Source organism: Dipodomys merriami, unplaced genomic scaffold, assembly GCF_024711535.1.
Source record: "Dipodomys merriami isolate MVZ:Mamm:240054 unplaced genomic scaffold, mDipMer1.0.p SCAF_35, whole genome shotgun sequence".
Taxonomy (NCBI): Eukaryota; Metazoa; Chordata; class Mammalia; order Rodentia; family Heteromyidae; genus Dipodomys; species Dipodomys merriami.
The window spans coordinates 15,242,940-15,268,869 of NW_027205048.1; the positions used below are offsets into that span (position 1 = coordinate 15,242,940).

At 45.8% G+C, this 25,930-nt stretch overlaps 1 protein-coding gene across 1 annotated transcript in view; it reads right to left on the minus strand.

Annotated features, from left to right (window-relative positions):
- LOC138803857 (disintegrin and metalloproteinase domain-containing protein 12-like) overlaps nt 1-25,930 on the minus strand; it is a 274,347-nt gene that overhangs the window by 172,559 nt on the left and 75,858 nt on the right. The window contains exon 3 of the mRNA XM_069987927.1: nt 23,735-23,808. Coding sequence (XP_069844028.1) covers nt 23,735-23,808 — 74 coding nt within the window. The remainder of the gene's footprint in view (nt 1-23,734; nt 23,809-25,930) is intronic.

A 25,930-nucleotide genomic window follows, 5' to 3' on the forward strand; every position in this document is an offset into this window, starting at 1 on the left:
TGGCCTTGTGTCACGAAGAACTCTGGCCTTCCACAGCCAAAAGAAGAAAGTGAATCACTTAAGACAGGGCCTGGCGCCAACCCTGACAATAAGTCACCAACCAGGAATTCCTTGCTGTTATCTAGTTTTCATGACTAGTAAAAACGTCAACCCTGAGCAATGAACACGTGACTCTAACATGTCTCACAACTCAACTGATGGCCGCAAGCAGATAAGACTCTCAGCACACTGCAGCCATAGCTTAGACTCTCTCACTGTCTAGCCATTCCCTGAATCACCATGAGTAAGAACAGAGCCCACTTCCTGGGTCGATGAGTCCACGACTCAGCAGCATGCTCTCTGAACTTCCAAATTTCTTTGACTCCAAAACCGGAACAGTGCTCGTGGCTTCAGGTACCCGGCTGATGTACATAGACATGTGTTCTCTCTAGGCTTCTGTCTCTTCACCTGCTGCATGAAGAAAGTGTCACCGGGTTGTGGGGGGAAGAAAGTGTCACCAGGTTGTGGGGGGAAGAAAGTGTCACCGGGTTGTGGGGGAAGACACAATGACTGTAATTCACATCTCTCCGTGATAGTGCCCACTTCTGTGCCAGGTACTTGACTAGAAAGTGGGCCTGAACAAATGAGCTTGGAAATGAACAAGCCCCCTCTCCACATGACTATCATCAAGTCTGTTCTCTCTCCATGCTCTGACTCTTCACCAGGGCATGTGTGTGCCACTGAGTCATGGGCTATTTCTCCAAGGGTCCTCCATGATTGAGGCATGCCTTACCCTTCCTGAAGCAGCTAAACTCATGTACACAGTTCTGTGATCCCTCATCCTTCCCTCATTTCCCCCACCACACACACACATACTGCCTCTTCCATCTTATTGGTCCCTTTCTATCTCCTGTAGCCAATCAGAAGAATCTCTGCCCTCTGACAGGCTTGCCAACATGTAAAGACACTTAGCAGTTACCACCCAGGTGTCTAAGTGGTTGTCTATTTTATTTCTAGAACCACCTGTGGAGTATAACACAATTCCTATGTTGCAGCTGGAGGAAAGGGAGTCACAAAGAAATCAAGTGTCACGAGCTTGGGTTTCTCACAACTCTTTCCTTTGCTAGGCTAAAATGTTCCCAGCCTCTTCTTCCAATTAGCACGAGAAGACATTTTCTACTATGCAAGTAATTCTTCCTCCTGAAATCTAGCCACATTCCCTGGAAAAAAGGGCCGAATACAAGCACTCTGTCTCCATGACTTTGGGCCTGAAAGAGAATTATCTGACCGGAAGCCTGACGATGGCGGTGAATGGTGAAGCTAGCATGCCTTTGAGTCTGGAGGGGCAAGTTTGTAGAAGTGCCTTTGAAAGCCAGCCTGGAACCCTTAACTTCAATGGGATTTTAACTGCAGGAATGCTACCTACCATTGAACATTCATGATTGAGTTTGCTTTTTCCTCTGAATCCCTGACCACTTTGCTAGTACCCAAAACAGACACATCCACCGCGGTCTTGACTGGGTCATTACTGGGTCCTACGTCGTGTATAGCACAAAAGCGGAGTTTGATATTCACAGTGGTCAGCAACCAACAATGAAGTATTAGTACTAGAAAAGGAAGAATGAGTGAAAGAAAAGCTGGTGCGTGGCTGAGTCAGCCTTCCACCAGGGCAGGGCTCTGGCATGCTGGGCAGAGGGCTGTCAAGATCTCTTGAGCCTGCTTTTCCTCAGAGTAATCCCTGAACGCATAAACACAGAGGCACGGACAAGGACGGAAGATGTCTCGTTAGCATCTCCTGGGAGCTGAGGCTCCCGGGGGCCACCTTCCCTCGAGGAAACTGACACTTGAGAGATAAAAGTGAGGACAAACAGCTCTCCGTAAAATAAACCACCAGGGACAAAGCAGGCGGACATTTTATTCACATATTCTCGTGTTCACTGGGAGTGTGTGTGTGTGTGTGTGTGTGTATGTGTGTGTTTGTGTGTGTGTGTGTGTGTGTGTGTGTGTGTGTGTGTCTGTAGGTCAAGTTAATCAAATGTTCAATAATCAGTATTTTTATGAAGGCAATATTCTAATCTGGCTTTGTTCTTTTACGTAAGCCTTAAGTCTTTCCTCAAGTATTTAAAGAGTTTTTCATCCATTAAGACTCTTACTATTAAGTGGCTTTTTTTGTGGCTTAGGGAATTACAGTGCTGATGTCCAATGAGGCAGAAACTATACTAGGTTTTGAAGTCAACACAGGCCTCTTGGGATCAAATTTGGATCGAGACAATTGTAGTTTCCTATGTAGTTGTCACAAAATGATTCAGAGGAAATCTGTATCCTCTGTCCAGTTTCCCCCAAGTGCAAACACTTTCTGATACAACAGCACAACAAGAATATTGACCCAGATCCAATCCAATCATCTCATTCAAGTCTCCCATTTAATTACAATGATTTGTATGTACGCATCATTAGCTTTCCATACACAATTGTTTGTATTATTTATCTGCTACCAAACATTCTAATTTATAGCTGCTAATGCACAACTGTTGATTTTCAGCTCCTATGGTAAGCTCACCATGTTGCTAAGTAAGCACTTTACACCATGATGTTCACCGATTATGTAACGTTCTTGCTTCCTGGAGCTCTGGCCAGAGTCAAGGTGGTTTGTTCTCTGGCCAACAGATGAAGTTATAACACGATGAGCCTATCAGTTGTTTTCTTTGGACTATAATCTGGACAAGACATGAGGGTGGTCCTTATCAGAACTGAGTGGACTGTCCAGTGTCCACCACTCCCGTGGGACCTGGTCCCTGCCCATCCTGAAGCCTGCTGCTGTGAGAATCACTGATGCAGATACTCACCACAAAGCATGGCTGTTCTTGGGACATCGCTGGGTAATAAAGCCCCAGTCCAGACAGTGGATCTGCGTGTTGCATGCATGAGTAAAACAGTAGACAGACTCAAAAGAAAAGTCAAGCCATGAATTTGAACTTGCATTTGGAGTTCCTGCAGTGTAACTTATATCCATGCTTGAACTATCTAAGAGGCTTCTGCAAACTTGCAAGCCTCTTCCTCTTGCCAGACTTGAATGTCCTGTCCATCACCATGTGGCAGGATGGCCCTGTTAAGAACTCTGGGTCATATTTCCTATGTCATTCCCAAATTATCATGCAGAGCTACCTTTCACATTGTCTGATGAAAAAGAAATCCTTCCACACTCACCCCTCCCCAAACCATTCCCCAGGCCCAGCCCGGGAAATGTTTGCCAACTTCTGACATTTACTACAAAACCTTTTTTAAAAAGACAGAGAGAGAGAGATAGAGAGAGATAGAGAGAGAGAGAGAGAGAGAGAGAGAGAGAGAGAGAGAGAGAGAGAGAGAGAGAGAGAGAGAGAGAGAGAGAGAGAGAGAGAAAATGCATAGATTCTGCCTTGAGTCACCACTCGGCATTTCTTCAGCATTAGCTTGTGCTTTTACAACTGGTCTTCATCAAAGGTTTTTCATCTGCTCGCCAAAGTGTCATCTGTCCTCATGACTCATGAAGGGGACGCGTTCCTTGCAGCATGATTTATGCTAGCTTATCATTTTCTTGTTCTCCAGGGGGGGAGCTGCTCTACCGAGTGAGCTCAGCCATGCAGGAATAACCACTAACCAGCCGTCCCTTGGTGTTAAGAAAACCAGCTAATGGCCCTGTCGCTGAGTGAGCCCCGGGGAACATGAGAATCACACATCTGCTTCTTGTATGGCGAGGAGTGGGGATGCGATGGGGGAACGCCCACCCCAAGAGAAAGCTCCAGGTTCTCTGCAAGCTCTCGCACTCGCTTGGCACGACAATATCCTTAGGGACGGGGAGGGGGGGAGCAAGGAATCTCCTCACAGGCCCCCCCACTCCTGCTCTGGGAGCCCCTCAGGTCCAGGGCAGTGGGAGAAGAAGGGAGGGCTAGGATACACAGTGATAAGATATGGCTCGGTGACAGAAGCCATGTACAACCGGGGCATGTCCTAAGCTTCCCCCATTTATCTTCTCTCCCCAGACGGGGTCCAGCAGGATGTAGGAGGGCTGAGTCCCAGGGAGGTGGAGTCCCAGCTCTTCCCACCTGCTGAGCTCAGGCTGTGCTCCTGCAAACCATTCTGTTGTTCTCCCAGGAGCACTGTCTCCCTGCCCACGGCGCCTCCCCAGGCTCGTGAACAGCACTGCCCAGCTCCCAGCCTGTGCCTCCTTGTTGGAGGCTTCAGCCTTGAGGACCGGCCAGCAGCCTGGCCTCTGCAGGCAGCCTGCTGGGGGGCCTCTGCAGGCAGGCCTAGTGGGAATCGTTGGATAATATGCCGCCTCTGCTTCCTTGTTCATGAAACAAGGTCCGCAGCAGCAAGGACCTCACGGGGTTAACAGAAGGGAAAAACATATTGTGGGTAACAATTAAGCACCAGCATGTGCTCCGTCCATGTCATGTCTCCATGAGCACTGGCTCCAGACCTAAACTGCTGTCCACATAGCGACTGGCCTAGCCAATGCACTGTCCTCCAGATGGGCACTCCGGCCTGTCCCCAAGGGGTGCTCTTCTTGCCTCCTGCCCTCTCCTTACCCTGAGCATGGCAGGTTTGCTAGGCAGCATCCACCTCCACTCAGCACCCACTGGGAGCACCTCTCGCTTTCCTGCAGGGCCAAAGCCCATCCTCCCCTGGGATTTCAGGAACATGCCCACCACAGCTGCTGTCCTCCTGGGACTGAAGGTAACCAGAGGCTCTGCAGTCATCCCCAGGCCTCCTCCCAGCTGCTCCACAGCTGCCCTATCCAGGGAGCACCCTCCCTTTTCACAGAGACTTCTCCACATGTTCAGACATTGATTCAACCCTATGAGCCAATGGGGTGAAAACTGGAATGAGATGCCCTCTGTGCTCCCTGACAACATGCCCCTCTGTGCTCCCTGACATCATGCCCTGCTGTGCTCCCTGACATCATGCCCCTCCGTGCTCCCTGACATCATGCCCCTCCGTGCTCCCTGACATCATGCACTGCTGTGCTCCCTGACATCATGCACCTCCGTGCTCCCTGACATCATGCACTGCTGTGCTCCCTGACATCATGCACTGCTGTGCTCCCTGACATCATGCCTCTCCGTGCTCCCTGACATCATGCACCTCCGTGCTCCCTGACATCATGCACCTCCGTGCTTCCTGACATCATGCACTGCTGTGCTCCCTGACATCATGCACTGCTGTGCTCCCTGACATCATGCACTGCTGTGCTCCCTGACATCATGCACTGCTGTGCTCCCTGACATCATGCACCTCCGTGCTCCCTGACATCATGCACTGCTGTGCTCCCTGACATCATGCACTGCTGTGCTCCCTGACATCATGCCCCTCCGTGCTCCCTGACATCATGCACTGCTGTGCTCCCTGACATCATGCCCCTCTGTGCTCCCTGACATCATGCACCTCCGTGCTCCCTGACATCATGCACTGCTGTGCTCCCTGACATCATGCACCTCCATGCTCCCTGACATCATGCCCCTCCGTGCTCCCTGACATCATGCACTGCTGTGCTCCCTGACATCATGCACCTCCGTGCTCCCTGACATCATGCACCTCCGTGATCCCTGACATCATGCACCTCCGTGTTCCCAGACATCATGCACCTCTGTGCTCCCTGACATCATGCACCTCCGTGCTCCCTGACATTATGCACCCACAGGCAGGGAGACCTACATTCCAGCACCCCTGGCTCTAGTCACAGTCTCCGTGGTCCCGGCACAGGGACGGAAAGCCATACTCTGCGCACAGCTCTCTGCACCTGAAGCGAGGGTCCCCTGGCCAGCATTAGGCATTCTCTTCCTGAGCTCCTGTGCCAACTTTTCCTGCCTTGGATCAAAACCAGGGACCCCTCGGCATAGCCTCCCTGGGATGGTGACACTCGGCACCATCAGGCTGGGGACATGTGTCTTCTTTGCTCTTGCTTTTGCTACTCCTGACAACAGCTAGTGAATGGAATGGAAGGTGGCTCTGAATTAACTGGAAGTAAGGAATTGATGCTCTGTGTGTGTGTGTGTGTGTGTGTGTGCGCGCGCGCGCGCGCGCGCGCGTGTGCATGCGCACGTGTGTGTGCACATGCTAGTCCTGGGTCCCTGAGCTTCTTTTTGCTCAAGGCTAGTGTTCTACCACTTGAGCCAATAGTTTTTATCAGAGATGAGGGTCTCACAGACTTTCCTGCCCAGGCTGGCTTTGAACCACAGTCCTAAGATCTCAGCCTCCTGAGTAGCTAGGATTATAGTCCTGAGCTACCAGTGCCCAGCTGAATCGATCCTTTTTATCAAGAAATAGTCAAAGGATGACAACCACCTCAGAATGTGTCCTGAATCCCGATCACACTGGCTTCCGGTCCTCGCGCCCTTCCTGACCCCAGATGTCAGTCACCCTCCACACTGCTCCTTCATGCAGGGAGGGCCTCGCAGAACCAACGAGGCTCTTTCAAGTGTCAATGAGGCAGCCATGGCCATGGGGCTTAACAAAAACAGGGCGCAAAGGCTTCCAGGAAGACTTAACTCTTGAATGCCAGCAGGAAAGAAGGCGAAATGTGCTCCTTGACTTTGTCTTAAGAAAGAGCAAACCATGACTTTCTCTCACTCAAGTAAGACCCACAACACCAGAGGCTTTGTTTTCTTTTTCTCTGAATCTCCAACTCAGCACCTGGCTCCATGACACTGTCTCCAAGACAACCAAGCAACAATGTGAAGACAAGATGACAAAGGTGATCAGCCAGACCAAAGCTGGCCCGAGAGAGAACCTGCACCGAGGCAAACAACATCCAGGCTGCCGCTTCCCCCTCTGCTACCCGGAGCCAAGTGTGGCGGTTAGTGTGAGCTGCTGAGGGCCTCCTGAGGAGGGCCTCCTGAGCATGGGGACGAGGTAGGTGCCCCTCGCCCCCCTCTGGCACACCCGCCCACCCAGGCAGAGCAGCCCCCTCTCCCCTAACGCCACATTGCTCCTTTGCAGCTTATGTCACCTGCCCACCACTTCTTCAGATCAGCTGAAGGCACTGGGGGGCTCCAGGGAAATATGGAGGTCCAAAGAAAGGTAAATCATGGCCTCTCTACCTATGGACTTGTTTTTTTCCCCCCGAAGTTTTCCAGGGGACTGTTGCTCAGAGAAACTAGCAGGTGAAGGCAGGGCTGGCTAGCACAGCATATGAATGAGTGCTTATTTCATGAACGACTAGACAAGCACAAAAGCAGAGTTGTTCTGCTCTGAATGGGCAGAGAATCAGTTTTACTGCATTTGTGATAGCAACTCTGTGTTGATAATCCGCAGCCCTTGGCTTGATTTCCATCCATTGTGTGAACTTTGGCGATTGGCCCCTTGACCTCCAGGTCTCCATTTATAAAGGGAATGGGGACACAGCGGTTACTGTGGTCCCTGCCTTCCAGCATCCATCACTCCACACATCCATGTGTCCAGCTCTTCCCCGGATGTAGCTGGGGCCAGACCTGTGCCTGTGTTCCAGGTGGGCCCCGCTCTGTCCTGGGGAAGGCCATGGGCCGGACCTGCACTGGTAACTGTGGAGAATGAGCACACAAGTCAGTAGGCCCCTCCCTACTGCCCACCTCCATGTTGAACAGCTGCAAGCCTGGGAGCTGACATGGACAATGTCTGGGTTAATGAAGCAGACACTTTTATCAGCGAAAAAGTGAAGTGAAGGGAGGAAAAATCTGTAAGTCACTCTGGAGGGTCTCAGAACGATAGAGATGAGGTTAGGTAAAAGGTAGAGGGGATGGGGAAATAGATTTATTTAGAAACTTCTTTCAGCAACATTGCAAAGGCTAGTCTTCTAATACTCACTTTCTAACAAGTTCCATTCTATGACTATGGATGATAACAATAAAAATGATCATGAAAGATCTGGTGTGTATTTGTGGCTTATCTCCTCCTGGTCCATGCCCAAGGCACTGATCCCATTCTTCTCCTGCAAACCTTACCTGCTCCCTACCTCCTTCTAACTCTGCTCTGAAGAACACAATGATGTACCAAGTCACTTTCCAAAGGCAGGACCAGGAAAGAATGACATCCAAAAAAGACCCAACTTAAAGCTATTGTGACATCAGACACCCCCCAGAAGAGCTCCTTCTGACCACTTCAGCTTCTGACCAAATCCTTCAGTAGGGAGGCTTAGTCTCCAAGGTCATCTGCAGCTGTGCTATCAGGCACATGAGATGGTCTCTTCACTGCTGAGAGAAGATGAGCCGATTCTGGAACTACAACTTCAGAACTTCTCAAGCACGTGAGAATCTATTATTCCCAACTTTCTCAGGTATATGCATTGCTAGGCTGTATTAACACAGGTGCACACACACACTTTATTGACCCTTTAAATAAAACTCAATCCATAACAATAAAAGAGAAATGGGAAAATATGACTTGTCGTTACAATCGTGTAAGAATTACATTGCATATAAAATACCGTAGTCGCTTCATGAAATAACGTTCATCTATCAACTGTGAAGATGGGCAAGGAAATATAATGGTCTTGCTTTTATGGAGGTAAGAACAAAGATAAAGATAAAGACATAAATGCAGAGGTTAATATTAAAAAGGTGTCCATCCTGCCATGGACTCACAGAAGAAATGGGTCTAGGTGAGCTTTCAACCAGAGGTCATGGATTTCCTGACAAAGTCCTTCTGAGAACTCCGCTTAGGGGCTGCTAGAAAGCATGGCATCTTCTGTACTTTCCAGATGTGAGGGCACTCACACGGGAAGATGAGACTAGGCCATAGCAATATCTCTGTATTTGTATTGGATTTATAGAGAAATATACACATCATTTGGAAATACTGACTTTGTTAATTAAGCTGTATATTTAGAAGGATGTGTTGCACAAGCTAATTAAGATTGCTTTCTCCATCTTCGCATCTCACAAAACATTTTAAAAAAGAACAACTTTGTCCTCATTAAAGTGTTTTTGCCTGATCTAACAGTATTTTAGACCATAATCTTCACTTTCATCTAAGTGGGATTCAGGACTTGCATCTCTAATTATTCCTTACATTCTTCCAGCTCTATGTTTGACCCATCCTAATAACTTTTTCTTTCTTTCTCTTTCTCTCTTTCTTCTTTTCTTCCTTTCTTTCTTTCCTCTTTCTTTTCCTTTGTTTTCCTTTCTTCCCCCTTTCTTCCCTTCTTCTTCCTCCTTCTTTCTCTTCTTTAAGGAGTTATACAAAGGGGTTTCAAGTTAACAAGCCAGTTTATAAGTATAATGTATTGATTGGTTGATGTCACCTGGCATTATTTTCTTCCTCTTATCTATCCCACCCATACGATCAAGTTACCTGATTCCATGTTCACAAGTATACATTGAATACTATCACTGTATTCACCCAACCATTCCCCTCTCCATCTCTATTCCCTACTCCCTCCTTTCCTTCATGAACTTTGGCCACAGTCTTTCAAGAGGCCTCTGATATCAGTCTTGATGCTGTGGACTTCATGGAGATCTATCTATCTATCTATCTATCTATCTATCTATCTATCTATCTATCTATCTATCTATCTACTTCTATATAGATATACAGGTTTTTCAATAATAGACTTTTTATTTCTTGGGTGTTCCATGGCTGTTGTATGAAATAACCTACTTCTCCAAATGTCTAATTCATTGCATTGAGTACTAAAACCTTCAGGGAGCAATTAGATGATTGTACCCAGTCTATTACTAGTGTTTAAGTCATGCTCAACAGCTTTAGATTTAGTCCTAACAGGCTTAAGGTTAGTGAGGATAGGGATAGTATTAATTTGGTGAGAACAAAAGGTAGAAGTGGAAAGGGACTAAGAATCAGTTGAGGAGCACACATGCAGGGTAAAGTGTGAGTATAGAAAACCATCTACATATATAAAAAGAATGATATACAATTCAGTTATTGAAGTAACTTTGGCAAGTACCAGGCTTTGAACCCAGGGTCACATGCTGAGAAAAAAAATTTTTTTGGTTCCAGTCCTGGGACTTGAACTCAAGGCCTAGGCACTGTCACTGAATTTCTTTTGCTCAAGGCTAGAACTCTATCATTTGACCACAGAGCCACTTCTGGCTTTTTCTGTGTATGTGGTACTGAGGTATCAAACTCAGGGCTTCACGCATGCTAGACAAGCACTCTACCACTAAGCCACCTTCCCAGCCTGAGATGATCATTTTAAAAGCACAAGTTGGATCTTGTCACTGTCCTGCCTAACAACCTTCAGTGGCTGCTGGGATATGCAGGGTCTGAGACCCATGGGGAAAGGCTCAAAGGGGCCCAGGTCTTTGTCGCTATTCTATTCCTTGTCCTAGGTAACTCAGCCTTGACTCCAGCTCTCTGACAGTGCCTCCGCACCACAAGCTCCAACCCCCTGGGTCTTCATGTGCCTTGTTGGGTAAGCCTTTGAATCCCTATCTTCACCACACTGGACTCCTACCTATGGGCCTCCCCCGGCTGCAGACTAAGGCTCCCTCCTTCCACTCACTGCTCCAGGGGCACATCTATTACTCATGAACATGGCATCAGCACTCCTAGGATATGTGTGGCATCTTGCCGCCCTACAGCCTGCAAGATTTTAGGGCCACGGCCTGCTGCTCCTCTGTTTCCTCTGTATCCAGCACGTTGTACCATGCACAGCACAGAGCAGGAACTGAGAAACATTGGATGAGTGATTAACAGCAGCCCAGCTAACGTGTTTTTTTTTAATGACATTTACTATGCCTGAGACTCTCTGCTAAGTGCTTTCAGGGATTACTACATTTAATTCTTAAAACAACAAAATAGTCTTGGTGGTCTCCATTAGACAGACATCAGACAGAGGCTCAGAGCTCAGCTCCTAACCTGACTCAGCAGGGTCTGGGTTATATCTCACATTAGTGGATTCATAGCCTGGTGATCTAATGAATGAACTTCTTAGATGTCAAAGCAAATGTGAATTGGAGGAGAATTCCTTCAAAAAGCTTTGAGAAGCTCTAAGAAGACAGGTCAAGCCCCATAAAGTGGAACACACAGTTTATAAAATGAGTTTGGGCCCTTATGATTCCAAAAGTCCTTTTCCAAGATTTCTGTAGTTTGTTTTCTGAGAAGAAGCATCCCCTGCTCTCCTGAGCAATGGAAACAGCTACTCTTTTGCTGTTGTTAGTCATTTAACTGTTCTCAGGAACCCGATCTGGCCTGAGATAGCAAAATAGTTTACTATGGGAAAATGCAATGCCATGACTTGAGACTTGGATGGAAGCTTGATGTCCTGATTTCTTTTGTTCTCCATTACAAAGGCCTGGAACTATCAAATATCATCTGTGTTCTCCATTACAAAAGGCCTGGAACTATCAAATATCATCTGCACAGAGGTCAGTTGGTTCCCTTCCCTGCCCATGAGGAATAAAGTTACCCTCTGAGAAGTAAACCAAGACAATCCACTCAATTGGCCCAGCTCTACTTCTAGAAAAAGAGTCTCTAAGCTCTCATGATACGGTTTAAGGGACAAACATCTAATTTTTTTGTAATTTTAATTTTTATTGTAAAGGTGATATACAGAGGGGTTGCAGTTACTTAAGTCAGGCAATGAGTACATTTCTTTTTGAACAGAATCACCTCTTCTCTCATTTTCTTCCAGTTTTTTCCCTTTCCTAATATATTTTTTTTACTGAAAGAAATGGTGTTGACTCATGGGCAGTGATAGAAAAATAAGGAATATACTATAGTCAGCTTCTGAGGACAAAGAAGCAAAAGACCGAGGTATCACTCTAGGGCCCGAGGGTGCCCTGCAGTCTCCCATCATCCTCTTGATCATGGAGTTGGGTCCCTCTGGCCTCTGAAAGCAAGTCCTGGAATCAGGGGAGCATTGTGTGTGAGTCTGGTCATTGGGGGTCAGAATGCTTGAATAGATCATGTGAGTTTTCAGAATCATTTATAGAATCACAAATGGGGGGTGACCTCCTCAGACAACAGCCTGTGAGGTAGCTCGTGTGATGCCCGGGCCCACCTCCCTCAATCCGCACCTGCATTTCTGCCATGCACCTCTCCTAAGGACTCATGGGGTGGGGGAGAAGTTAGTCTCCATGTCGGGATCTGGTCCTCCCCTGGATGCTTCCTACCCCATCCCCATCTCTTAGACTAGGGCTCCCATACCCCCTGGCTGGCCTGGAGCACATTCTTCCCCTCAGCACCTCATTCTGTATGTACAAGTCTCCACTGCTTGGGGTCTGGAGACCAGTCCTAGGATTCTTAGCTGTCTAGTGAGTTCAACACTGAGGGGACAGAGTGAGTAGCTGCTCATTCGGGGTTTCCTGGCTTGCTAGAATCCTACTGAGTAAGGCTCATGAAACTGGTTCTCATGGGAACTGTTCAATTGGTCTTGAGTGGAGCATGTGCTGTAAGTCCAGGCTTTAAGTCCAGTTTGGGCCAGGGTGACCAGTTCATGCATTCTTCCTGGTAAAGTGAGCACCTACTTCCTGAGGCCATAGAGCTCAGAGGCAAAAGTATTTTCAGAAAAGTAGTAATCTAGAATAACTGAATTTCTAAACAAAAGGAGACTTCTGTAGCATCTCTGTAGGTAATTTTACAGTCCAATTTGTAAAAGCCTTGAGAGGAACTAGGGCTTGTGATATGATGGAAGGATCTGTGGAATCGAGTCACAATTATTAATTACCTAATTGGGAAAGGTGATCAATGCAATTCAACATGAAGGTGCATTTTAAACATACTACCTTATAGGACTGGTACTTGTAAATTTTCAATGTCATGTTATAGTCTTTATTGAAACAACGGCTAACATCCTATAAATTTTGTCGCTAGAAGGCACAGTGCCATCAGGGCTTTGCTGACAACAGTTAAGTCTGCACATGAAACCCACATCCCACATCCCCAGGGCACGTCTGTGACTATCTGTTAGAGGGGTGATGCTCGGCTGCTAACCCAGCACTCAAGAGATCTCCAGAGCCTGTCCTATTTTCAAAGACAACCATGAATCTGGCCAGCACAATCCTCTAGCCTGGTTGGAGCTGAAGGAGCGGTCATAGAAGGGCTGTAAAAATAATTCTGTGTCAATAAATCGTCTCTCCAAATAACCCTCCCGCTGGAGGGGTTAGTCCTGTCTCATCTTCTATCTGCCCACATGGTTTCCATAAGGAAGAAAATCATAAACACATAAAGAGGCTCTTGTTCTGCACGTTTGGAAAGCCCACCTGATCCCACAGTGAAACCCTCCCGCACGCTGGGAAGAAACACGTGAACATTTCACAACAGTGTTAGATAAACACTCTCATTTTATTTCTCTCACGGCACCTGACTACGAAGGTTACCTCCTTGTTTTCTTGATGTCTGAGGCACTGATTGCCTTTGTCCTCTGAATGGAACAGGGTCTTTACTTGGTCTTTTTTGTTTGCTTGGGAGCAGCTGGCAGGGCTGGACCAGGCTGGGCTGGGCCTCCACCTCGGGCCCCTGGGTTCCTCCCCTCAACAGCTGTATCTCTGCAGGGTGTACAGGGAACTTTTGCTTTGTCCTTTAAAAGGACAAGATCATTAAAGCCTCTGCGGAGCCATTTCACTCTTGGACCCAGTACTCTGCTGGTGATGTGGGGAAGGTGATACTGCAGTTCCACATCCTCAGAGACCCTGTCACAAATGAGGGCACTCGACAGGGGTCACGAGTGAGCCACCATTAACTGGTAGGGCATAACCCCAGTGTTGAGGTCATAGAACTACCCATCAGGCAGAGGTAGAGCAATGACTAGAGGAGTCCGTGGCAATGAGCTTGCTTGCTATCTCATGCTTCATGCTGGCCAATCCTACATCAGGCAAAGTCCTCTGTAGATGAATACCAGCTAATAAATGAGAGAATGACAGGACATCACCCTTTCCAAGGACTCAAAAGACACAGATCTAAGGTTGATCACAAATGGGTGTTAAACCTGGTAGGTAAAGGCTCAGGTAGAGCTTTCTAACGGAAGCCTCACAGAGGAGTAATCAGAGATCACAGAACTACTGACCCTGTGCAGAAGGACAAGACACTATTGGCAATGGAGTCCACCCCCAAATGAGGCCTTTAGGCTTCAGGGGGTAGTAGCTCTGATTACCAAGTAGCAGAAATCACAGAGAAGAGCAGAATGGGATCAGCAGCTCCAGGAGAAGAAATCAGCTAGCCCAACTGCGGGAAATGCAACTCTATGAATAATCTGGCTTCATTTGCAAACAATTTGGTCTCATTGGCGCAGACTCTAACATTTCACTTCCAAGAATTAAAAGAAGGAGACAGAGCTGGGCACCTATGGCTCACACCTAACCCTGGCTATTCAGAAGACTGAGAGCTAAGGACCTTGGTTCAAAGCCAGACTGGGCAGGAAAGTCTGTGAGAGTCTTACCTCCAATTAAATTCAAAAAAAGTCAAAAATAGAACTGTGCCTCAAGAGGTAGAATGTGAGCCTTGAGCAGAAAAGCTCAGGAACAGCACTCAGGCTTTGAGTTCAAGCCTCAGGCTAGGCACAAGAGAAAAAAAAAGAAAAGAGAATCCATTATTATGTCTGAGAGTGAAAACAATGCAAATAAGCAAATATTTATCTCCTGATTTAAGCAATGTAACTGACAGAGAAAAAGACAGAGCTAGAGAGACAGAGATACAAGAATATCAGGGAAATACTAATGCTGGCTGGATTTTTCACAATATGAAGGAATTGCTGTTAATTTGAGGTACAATAAAAACTATGCTTCATGAGGGACATGTAAGCATTTCTGGATACAATGATGGGATGTGTAGGCGCCCACAGTTGGGGGAGTTAATTTCACATCCACTCTGCCTAACCGGTCCCCTGGCTAGCCAAACAAGAGCCCCTGCCCCTCCTGGCCCATCAACACACAGCCCACAGCTAACCAGCAGCTCTCTCACGACGATGCTCACATAGCACAGAGAGTGGGGGTTTCCACTTTCAGCTGACAAGAGCAGTAAGTTTGGAAAGGGCAGGTGAGACACTGGATTGACCTGGATTAACAGGACAGGGAGGAGGAGGAGATAGGGAACCAGGCCAGGGCCTGGGAATGGTGGAAGTCATGAGGATCTGAAAGGGAGGCTTGGATGAGACTCAAGAGTGAGAAGAGTCCAAGAAATGAGGATGGTAAAAGAAGAACCACGGTGCCAAGCCCTCGGAGGCCCACGTCCTTTAGCTCTCCAGCAATCGGAAGGCATTATGCTCTCCATGTAGAATGGAGGACCTGATGTCCCAGAACCCGAAGCCAGCACTGCCAGACCTCTTTGACAGCAGAGATCTAGAAGCAGCTCTAGAAGATACCAGATGAGTAAGCCACGTCACAGGTATACCCTTACTCATTGGCTGGAAGAGTGGCTTCACTGAACAGAATGCTTGATTTTTCCTAGAGCTGAAAAGGAACATACTGAATACACTGTCTGCCATCCACTCTACATTACATATGTGCATGAGGACAAGGACTAGACCTTTCTTCCCCCCCCATAATAAAAATATGCCTTAAGATAGATAGAACATAAAACATACAGTTTAATTCATTTGTTCTCAGTTCCCAGACACGCCACAGTATTGTACACCCATCATCTTGTTTGCTTCCAGAACTTTTACTTCCTCCTCCCAAATAGAAATTCTAATGAAATGATAACTCACTCTTCTCCCTCGCCACATCCCTGGAAGCCCCCATTCTACTTTCCGTCTCTGTGAATTTGTCTCTCCTAGGTGCCATCTGTAAGTGGAATCACACCACGCGTGTCTTTCAGCACTCAGCATAATGTCTTTAACATCTCCCGTGATGCACCATGTGCTAGATCCTCATTCTTTTTTAAAGTCAAATAATATTTCACTGAATGCATAGTCACATTAAAAAATGTACTCATCTGTTGATGGACATCTGGATTGTTTCCATGTTGGGGCCATTATAAATAATGTTGCTATGAATGCTGGTATATGGATATCTGTTTAAGTCATAAATGGTTAACTTTATAATGAAGACCTTATTTATTATGAGAAACAAAAGAAGACTTGTATAATTTGTGCATAACAAGTGAGCTTTTGGTGATTTTCATTGTTATAGCTCCTTATCACTACTAATTAAGTATGAATGCTCAGGATAAATAGGAAAGAAATGAGGAGAAATCCAGGAAACAGAACTCTCTGTTGCCAAGTTGAAGTCTGTCCAAGCACATTATAAAGCCTGGCCAATGATAGCCCAGGGTTCAGTTTCACAGGGATAATGAGGTTGAAGTAAACATTTCTGAAGAAAATAACCTAGACTTTTAGGTTCCCGTGTCGGTGTACTGCAAGTATCTAGTCTAATCTGTTTATAAACTTAAATTGTTCAAGTTTTCTGAGGGCTTGTTTCGCTGCCATAAGTGATGAAGAATCTCAGTGTGACATACAAACAGAGGTGTCACACGGTCTTTCCACTGAGAACACAATAACTAGAAATAGTCAAGAAGAGACTGTGCACACACGCACATCAGCCCAAGCAGCCCCTGGGCATAACCTGGCCACTCTGAGGGGTGGGGACAGCGCGGTGACAACCAGGCAACAATGGCGCGCTTCCACAGCCAGAGATACTGGCAAGGGGAAGCGTGGCCTTCTTGCGCGCTGCCGGGAGTGTGCAGAGAGATCCAGACCCACTGGGACTTTGACCAGAAAACCATAAACCCATGGTCTGACAGGTGTAGGTCTGTGAAGAAGGAAGGCAGGTATGGAGATTCACATTCCTAGTCAGCGCCCCTCCCAGATTCTTCCCAAAGTGGAGTCCACCAAGAGACACAATCTCAGCCTGGAACAAGAGGACACTGCTTTGAAAAGGTTCATCTTAACCCATTCAGGTACCTTCAAGTTACACACAACCCTCAAAAAGTGGTGCTCTGACCTTTCTCCATGTCCACAGTTCCAGACAGTGAAAGGTGAGGAGATGTTCCAGATGGTTCTCTACATATTCAGGAAACAAAGTTGGTCACAATTAAAAAGACCTGAAATGCTACAGCCGGAATCTGAAGGCGCTTGGTCTAATGTGAACGCGAGTCCATGTAGCTTTAGTCAATTGCGTGGCCCACCATCACACTCAGAGAACTTTCTCGGGCCCTAGCATGAATGAAGCATGTCGGGCTTTTCCCACTGTAGCCTCGGAGGGCTTGGGCCCATGCCTCCGAGGGTAGAGTTTCACAGGTTCAGCACATCCGTGGAACCTCGAGTCCCCTATGCATGTGTAACCTGAGGTGACCCTGCATGTCACCTTAAGCCTGGTGTGTGTGCATGACCTTGTGTGGTCAGCCTCAGCCAGATGACCCTTCTGTCTAGAGAGGCTATAAACTGAAGCATGGGGCTGTGGAGTGGTGGACTGTAGGACAGTGTGCTGCCACTGGACAGGATGTGTTCAGCTCCTGCTGGGTGCAGAGGCTGTACTGATGGACAGATATGAGCCTGTGGACAGAATGAAGATGGCAGTGCTGTGCAGTCTGAGAGTCCAGCCTGGGCAGCAAACAGTGCTATTAGGCCATGGTCTGTGGCCATTGCTACTGCTAGAGATCCATCTATGGACAAAGAGCTTTGATTAGACGTGACCTCCCTCCCCACCTTGCCTGCCATCTTCCTGTGGCCTGCTTAATCAAAGGAGGCGCTGCAGCCCACCTGTGCTCCACCCACTCATCCCAGTGCAGAAGGGAGCCCTGGGGCATCCTGACTCTCAAACACACAGAGGAGGGCTCAGTATCCCATGGAGTTCTGACAACACACAGTGTAGGCTGAATGTTGAGGGAAGAAGGCCATTTCCTGTAGAAAGTTCATTTCCTTGAGCAGTGCGCATTGGCTAATGGGAACCCCAAACTAGGAGGATGTGATGTGAGGACATTTCCTTGCCAATCCCACCACTGTCCAGCAGATGTTCTATGATGGGATTTCCGTCTGTGGGCCTCCCAAGCACATAGACTAAGGTAGAATGACCAAGGGAATGAAGCTTGCTTGCTTACTTGCTTGCTTCCTTTCCTCCTTCCCTCCCTCCCTCCCTCCTTCCCCCTTCTCTCTCTCCCTCCCTCCCTCCTTCCTTCCTTCTTTCCTTCTTTCCTTCCTTCCTTCTTTCCTTCCTTCCTTCCTTCCTTCCTTCCTTCTTTCTGTTAGTTGTGCGAATTGAACTCTGGGTCTAGGCACCGTCCCTGAGCTCTTCAAATCAAGGTCAGTGCTCTACCACTTGAGCCCCAGTGCCATTTCTAGTTTTCTGGTGGTTCATTGGAGACAAGAGTCTCACAGACGTTCCTGCCTGGGCTGGCTTTAAACCGCAATCCTCAGATCTCAGCCTCCTGAGTAGCTAGGATTACAGTCATGAGCCACCAGCGCCCAGCAGCTTTCATTTTTTTTTACATTAATTTTAAATAGTCACCTGTGACTAATGCTGGGTAAACTGTGAACATCAAACGTAACATGATGTCTAGTCTTAATGCACATGTTCTTCATAGAACTGAATTCCATTCGGCAGAGCAGGAACCCCAGGGATGGTGCTGGTAAAGCACTGCTGAGTCTCACAGTTCCTCTCCTGGAAGTCATCCACACCCGCGAGACACTCGGCCAGCTTCCCAGTGACTCCTGTTCTACTCACTCCAGAATGTCCCATTTCTGACACTGGTCCCAGGATGGGGGCTCGCTGAGGGAAGTGGCTGGGTGGACCCTGCCTTAGCTTGAAGGACAGTCCTGTTTGGTGGGAGAGGGAGGGCATGTCCAACAATGGTGCTGCACAAGTTACTGGGTTTAATTGTGGCCTGGCCAGGGTCATCACCAAGTGCCACACTCCGGTGCCAGTCACTTTCTTAGCAGCCATGTGGCCTCTAGGGCCCCTGTCCAGTTTGTGGGTCCCATTCACAAACACATACTAGCTCCTTGTCTTCTGAATTCACAACACTTTTTTAAAAAAATTGTTTTTAAGCACAGCGTAAGACTTTCCATGTATGCCTATTAAATCTCATCTTGTTAGTTTTGGCTCATTGGTGGAAAGTGCCCGAATGTCTCTAATCCATCGTTTGCATGGCCAGGAGAGGAGATCAGGGCAGCTCTTTATATCCTCATAGTGATGGTTGACAAAGCCACATGCCAGGACAAGGCCTGAACACAGCCCCAAGGCCACCAGCAGCAATCTCCAGCCAGCTGACTACCAGGTCACTACGAACAACAGATTAATATCATCCTCGGGACAGTCATTTATCCAGCTCCTAAGCTACCCGGCACAATGTGCCCAGCTGTGTTTCTCCATTCTGCACAGACTGAGAGATGATCTAAAACCAACACCTTCTCAGATATTTATGCCTAATGTTTGGCAATTTTAAATGTGTTGCTGTTGATTTAAAGTGAATAGTAATTGACGCTGTCCCTTAAGTAATGTCTGGAATTGTTCCAGACAGAGAGTCACTGCCGAAGCTATTCGAGGCCAGAGATACCCCAAATAGAAACTCAGTGGGCTGTGTGTTTCCCCTGGCAACCGCCTTCGATCAGTGCTGGGAATGGGGCTTACACGCACAATGCTCACTGGGTTGAGGGATATGGGCACTGTGATCTACTGCCCTCACTTTTAATTATCCTAAACTGGGAAAACGAATGTCTCAGCTGGCCAGCCTGTCCCATAAAGCATTTTGATCAAAGATGTTGCCTCACAGAGCACCTGTCTGAAGAATGACTGGGGTGTCCACGGGGATCCAGGGGACGTATGGAAGTTATAAAGCTCATCTCTGCAGCCCCACAGGCAGAAGGCAGGGCTGTGAAAGATGCTTCTCTGGGGGAGCTTTTGCTTCTTTAAACATTCAATTATGGCTCCACAAACACAGGTTTTAAGTGAACAGCAGATCTCTGCACAAATTATGCGTGCTAGAAGATAAATAAAATAGATGATCTGAAATAGAGATTGAATGAAAATTCAGCTCTGCTCCTTGAAGAACTGGTTTACAGGTTCTGAGAAGGAATGGTCAGGAGACTCTCTTTCCGTATTAGTTCTAGATTACAGATGTGATTTTTAGGGACGGGGACACTTTTGTTTGGGTTTTAATTTCTAAGCAGATTTTCAATTAAAACAGATTTCTGGGTATTCAAGAACTCACTTTCTTGTCTTTGTAAGTGATTGGAGGCTTTCTGAAGGCCTGCCAGTGTATTTTTCTCTTTTATAAATAGTGACTACTTTGACTTCTCTTTTCAATCATTATCAAGTTTTCACCATAATTTTTTCCCCTTCAAAATAAAAAGATTTCTTCTTAATTTGAAAAGTAATCCATTTTTGTTGTCAAACATTAGGACAACAAACATATAGCAGAGACATGTATCATGTGTCTAATTGTAAAATAAAAACTGAGCACCATGTAAATTATTTTCTAATACGATGTTCAGGTTGATTGTACCCGTTTTGTTTTACAATGTCATTTTCAATTACTGCATAGCATTCTGTCTTACAGCAGAGCCATAGTTTTTAAACCAACATCTTCCTATTAGTATATTATTATTCTGATAGTAGATAAACATTTTACTGTACTTATATAATTATAGAAATTTCATTATCTCCAAGATATCACTATTCATAATAGACATGATTTTTTTTGCCACTCCTGGGGCTTGAACTCTGGGCCTGGGTACTGTCCCTGAGCTTCATTTGCTCAAGGTGAGCACTCTACCACTTAAGCCACTTCCAGCTTTTTTGAGTAGTTTATTGGAGTTACGAGTCTCATAGATTTCCCTGTCCAGGCTGGCTTTGAACCATGATCCTCAGAGTTCTGCTGCCTGAGTAGCTAATATTACAGGTGTGAGCACCAACACCCAGCATTAAATCATTTTTAAAAAGTTGTTATGCTAGGTAAATTGAGGGGATGAATGGGTTTAGGATGAATAGGAGAGAATGATAAAAGGGTGACATTGACCTAGATGCTTTGTACTCACATACTGGCGTGCTGGATTGAAAGCTCTTCATACAAATACTTATGAAAATGAAACATCTTATACCAAAGTATTTGGAAATTTTCATTTTTTAAATAGTAATACTGGCACACTCTCATTTTGAAAACCTTACTATTAACAGAATAGAGACTTAAAACTTGGTACAAGGAGAGATGGGATGTAGCTGAAGGGTAGAGTGTTTTCATAGCACACACAAGGCTCTGGGTGTGATCCCCAGCAAGGAATAAAAAATTAGTACAAACTGCATATGTCAAATAAAGCAACAGAACATCTTAGGAACACATTCAATACTCTGCATCTATTTTTACAATTTAGGCTGACAGAGAGGTTGAGAAGGTTGAAATAAATGGAGAAGAGATAGTTATATGTTTTCAACTTTTCTAGTTTTCAGATTATCTTAGAAAAGGCCCAGGATTGGAAGGGAACCTGTTAAAATGCTATTTTTAAAAAATTAGTCATTGTCCAGCTGGGAAGTTGGCTCAGTGGTAGAGCGCTTGCCTTGCATGCCTGAGGCCCTGGGTTCTATTCCTCAGCACCACATAAGCAAAAAGAAAAAAGCCGGAAGTGGTTCTGTGGCTCAAGTGGTAGAGCGTTAGCCTTGAGCTGAAGAGCTGAGGGACAGCGCCCAGGCCCAGAGTTCAGGCCCCACGACCACACCCCCCCAAAAAATTAGTCATTGTTCAGTCCACAGCATGCATTAGACTCTGCAGCAGTAGAAGGTAACTCACCTGCAGGGGGACCGTGACAGATATTGAAGCTGCTGTATGCTCTCAGGAGAGCCAGCGGGGCTCCAAGTAGTCATGTGCCTACAGAAAGACAAGCCCACTCAACGTGGAGGTGAGGGACTAGGAGAGGAGACTGCTCAGGGCCTGACTGCAACATCCACTCAAAAGACCAACAACTACAGCCTGGTTTACCACAAAACAATCAGCGATACTAGCCAGGATAACACTTTATTTTTTTTTTTTGCTCCTCTCTCCCCTGTAGTATTTAATTTTTGGCTGGGGCATGTATTCACATTACAGTAAAAAAGAAATAAGGATTTTATTAAGTCTATGTCTGCTCTCTGGTCATAACACTATCTGTGGAGCTTAGGACCTGCCTTCCCAGCTCTGGGCAGCACTTCACCTAAAAGCCAAACAGTGGAAGTACTTGCCAGACTAAAACTTGTGACCCAATCCTAACAACAGACAAGTAGCATGGCTGGAAGTCCTCCTTTTGTTCTTTCAGAGAACACCTACCTAGTCCCTCCACTGAGCTACTTTCAAAACCAACAGCAATGTACAAAAACACCAATGTCCCATAATATTCTTATATGAAAGAAGTAGAGAAAGACCATAAAAATACGTGCTTTCCTAAGAGAGGCATGTCAAAAGCAATACACCATTTTCTGTTTGGATTTCAAATTATTCAACACATGTGGCCAAATCTCTATGCAAATATTATCCTGTCAAAGCTAAAGCACATCGCTTATTTGCTGTTTACAAAGCTTTTGATCCATTTTATGGGAAAGGGTATGGCTATAAGAAGAAATATGAAGAGGCAGGTTGCAGATCACCAGCAGAAGGCCACGGAATATTACACACATTGATTTAAAATACACTGTGACATTCCATCCGGAATGTCAGCAATGGCTGTCAACTGCCTCTTCGGTTTGACTTGCTTTGTAGCCTCAAATCACACCTTGATGCCAAGAAGTGATCCCACTTCTTTCTATGGAGACTCTGGTTTTGTGACCATATGCCTGGGAGGCCACTTTCCGAGAAGACTTTCCTGCTATGCTGTCAATTCAGCAAAATTCAGCTTTTCACCAGTGTGTGACGAAGAGAGCCATACTACTTAAAGAGGAAAACTACATCTTTATTCTTTTCTGTATGAAAATGGGGTTTGAACTCAGGATTTTGTGTTTGGCAGGCAACTACTCTACCATGTGATCCATGCCTCCACCCCCTTTTGCTCTGATTATTATTACTATTATTGATAAGGTTTTGGCCAAGCTAGCATGGATGGTGATCCTATTTTCACTTATCACACAGCAATATGCCACCATGCCTAGCATTTTTTTTCTGTTGCAATGGGGCAGGTCTCATAAACTTTCTGCCTAGGATGGCCTCAAATTATGATCCTCCTGACCTCATCTCCCGAGAAGCCAGAATTACAGATATGAGCCACCAGCACCTGTATTGACTGATTCACTCTAACACCACTCCTTTGTGGGAGTCTTTGTTACCTCTAGTACTAAACAGCTGGTGATGAAGGATCCTGAGAACAGTGGTACCGTTGGGAGAGCCAGTATAAAGAATGGCACTCGTGGAAGATGTTTTCATTTGTACCTTGAGGCGGATACCATTTCTACTACGCAATAATATCCACACATTTGAGAAAAAAAATGTAACCTCATTTTCTATAAATTTATATATTCTTTCAGAAAGGGATTAAACTTCTAAATACAAAGGTAAAAATGAAGTTTGTATCACTGGAGGCAAACTTTGAAAGACAAAAGAAACTCAATGTTTCCCAAGAGAAAAGAGTTTCTATGTATTTGAAGCTACCCTCTCTGATTATGTCAGGAATTGCCAAAAGTCAACTAATTATGAATAAACAGAAAATGCTTTAAATTCTCTTCTTGAGAAAAAGAAACTTGGAAACTATCAAAAACGCTACTGGGTTTTCAAGTTCTTTTTAGTTTAGTTTTGTTTTAGAGTGACACAAGACTTTATTTCTCCAGATTTAATTTCAGCATCCGATGTGAATCTGGATTACAAATCTAAGCATTCAGTTCTGTTTCTCTGCATGTTGACATATACTGCACCTTGCTCCTATGGTACAACAAAAACAAGAATGAACTTGACTTACTCATTTCTTTCCAGGTGTATTATCAGTTCTCTGCTTTCCAGTTGTAGTCGAATGCTCAATGATTCTGGATGATCCTGAAAGATAAACCAGAAGAGCCAGCTGAAAAACATTTGGCTTTGGCTTGCCAATATTGCAGACAGCGTCCACAGAGTGAGAGAAAAATACATTTCTTCTCGGGACCATTCTGAGACTCTAAGTCTAGCAGTCCAGGGCAGGAGCTAGAAAGGAGACATCTGACCCTGTAAACTTTAGGCTCTTTGCCTTTAACCATACATCCTCCAGTCACCTTGGTCTCAGTACACTCCATCCACGCTTTCCTCTGTCTCTGACCCTACTAAAAGGCATTGCCCATGCCTGAACCATGAGGTCACTCCTGGGACCTCCTACTCCATCACCTGTCCTATGGATTGCATGAGAAGTCCCTTACCATCCTTGGAGTTCCTAGTCTTTGCTCCAGCCCCATCCTACTCAGCAGCCTGAGAGAAGCACAAGCAGGAAGTGGGGGCATGGCTCTGGTGGAAGAGCATCTGAGCATTAGTTCCTGGGGTTCAGATCCCGGTGCTTCGAGGAGACTTCGGGCCACTCCATGGACCCAGCACCACAGCCTCGCAGGCTCCTGGATCTGCTTCACAGGCCTTCGCCACTGTCCAGTGGAGACATCATGGTGGCCCCACATTCAATCGGAGGGGGCTGCGGCTATCATGGCTTTGTCTGCCTTTGCGTTTATGTTGGGTAAGAGCAAACGGGACAAGATACTTATACGCGATTTTCTAAGATTGCATTGTTTGAAATATGCTGTTATTACTCCAGAGCACAAGATGCTTTCACAATATACTGTTTGAGCTGTATTGTGAATGAACTAGCCACGTGTTATAATTCCAGACAAAACAGATCAGAAATGCAAAATACTGAACATTAAAATAATTAGTTAAAATGAAGCAATTCTTTTTCAAACCCACAATAGCTGAAGTCACATGAGCTTTGAGGAAATAACAAAGCATTTAAGGAAGGACACATTACACTAAAGGCTCAAAAACGGTTTTTTTTTGTTTGTTTTTTGGGGCTGGGAAGGTGGCTCAGTGGTAGAGTGCTTGCCTTGCATGCATGAGGCCCTGGGTTCGATTCCTCAGCACCACATAAGCAAAAAGAAAAAAGCTGGAAGTGGTGTTGTGGCTCAAGTGGTAGAGTGCTAGCCTTGAGCTGAAGAGCTGAGGGACAGCGCCCAGGCCGAGTTCAGGCCCCATGACTGGACCCCCTCCCCCCCAAAAAAACCCACTTTTTTTTTGTTGTTGTTGTTATTTTTTTAGGACAATGCTCTGACATCCAGTAGCCTTTTTATGTCTAATCTGGTAGGGGTTAGCCATGCAGAGCTATTTAAAATTAAACTAGTTAAAACAAAATAAAATTGAAAACTTAGATCTCCAAATGCTCTTGATGCAAGGAGCAGCAACACGTGCATATGCACAAGGGTATGTAAGCAAAGCACTATGGGTTGCTGATGAGGGACAGGCTGGGGAGGTGGGAGGGAAGGGAGTGGGAGGGAAGGGAAATGGGATGGAGAAGAGGAGAAAGGGAGAGGGGAAGGAGAAAAGGAGGGGAGAGGGAAATGTAAGGGGGAGGAAGGATAAAGTCCCAAACTTCATTTTCCAACTGCTGACCAAGTAACAGATATTATCAACACTGGTGCCTTTGAGGGTAACATCAAATGCAAACCCAAGACTTTTACTGTGTGTCTTAAAAGGATGATGTCTCAATTTTAATGGATAGATATTATTTTAAATATTTTAAAATTATTTTAAAATTAAATATTTTAAAATAATATTTAACTAAAGCTTAAGGATTAACTGGTGAATTTCTATACACATAGAGAGCTCCTGTGAATGTTCTGGGTTTAAGCAGGTTTTGTTTCTTATGAAGTCATTCTAGTAAAAGACTAAACTAACACAGTTCTTAATCCACATAGTTTGACAATGTCTTGTTTTTGTAAGAACTGCATGAATTTCTGAGTGTTAGCTGAATTTTAAAAATGAGCATTTCTGATCAATCTGATGTAACATCAAATGCATCATTTCTTTGTAATACAGGGTGTGCTTTTAGTTCTGTTCAAGGACTTCTGCTTATATTTGCTTCTATTTCTGAATCTTAGACGATTTAAAGGCAAATATTTGTACATTGTTCTCTGCAGGGTTCTCACTA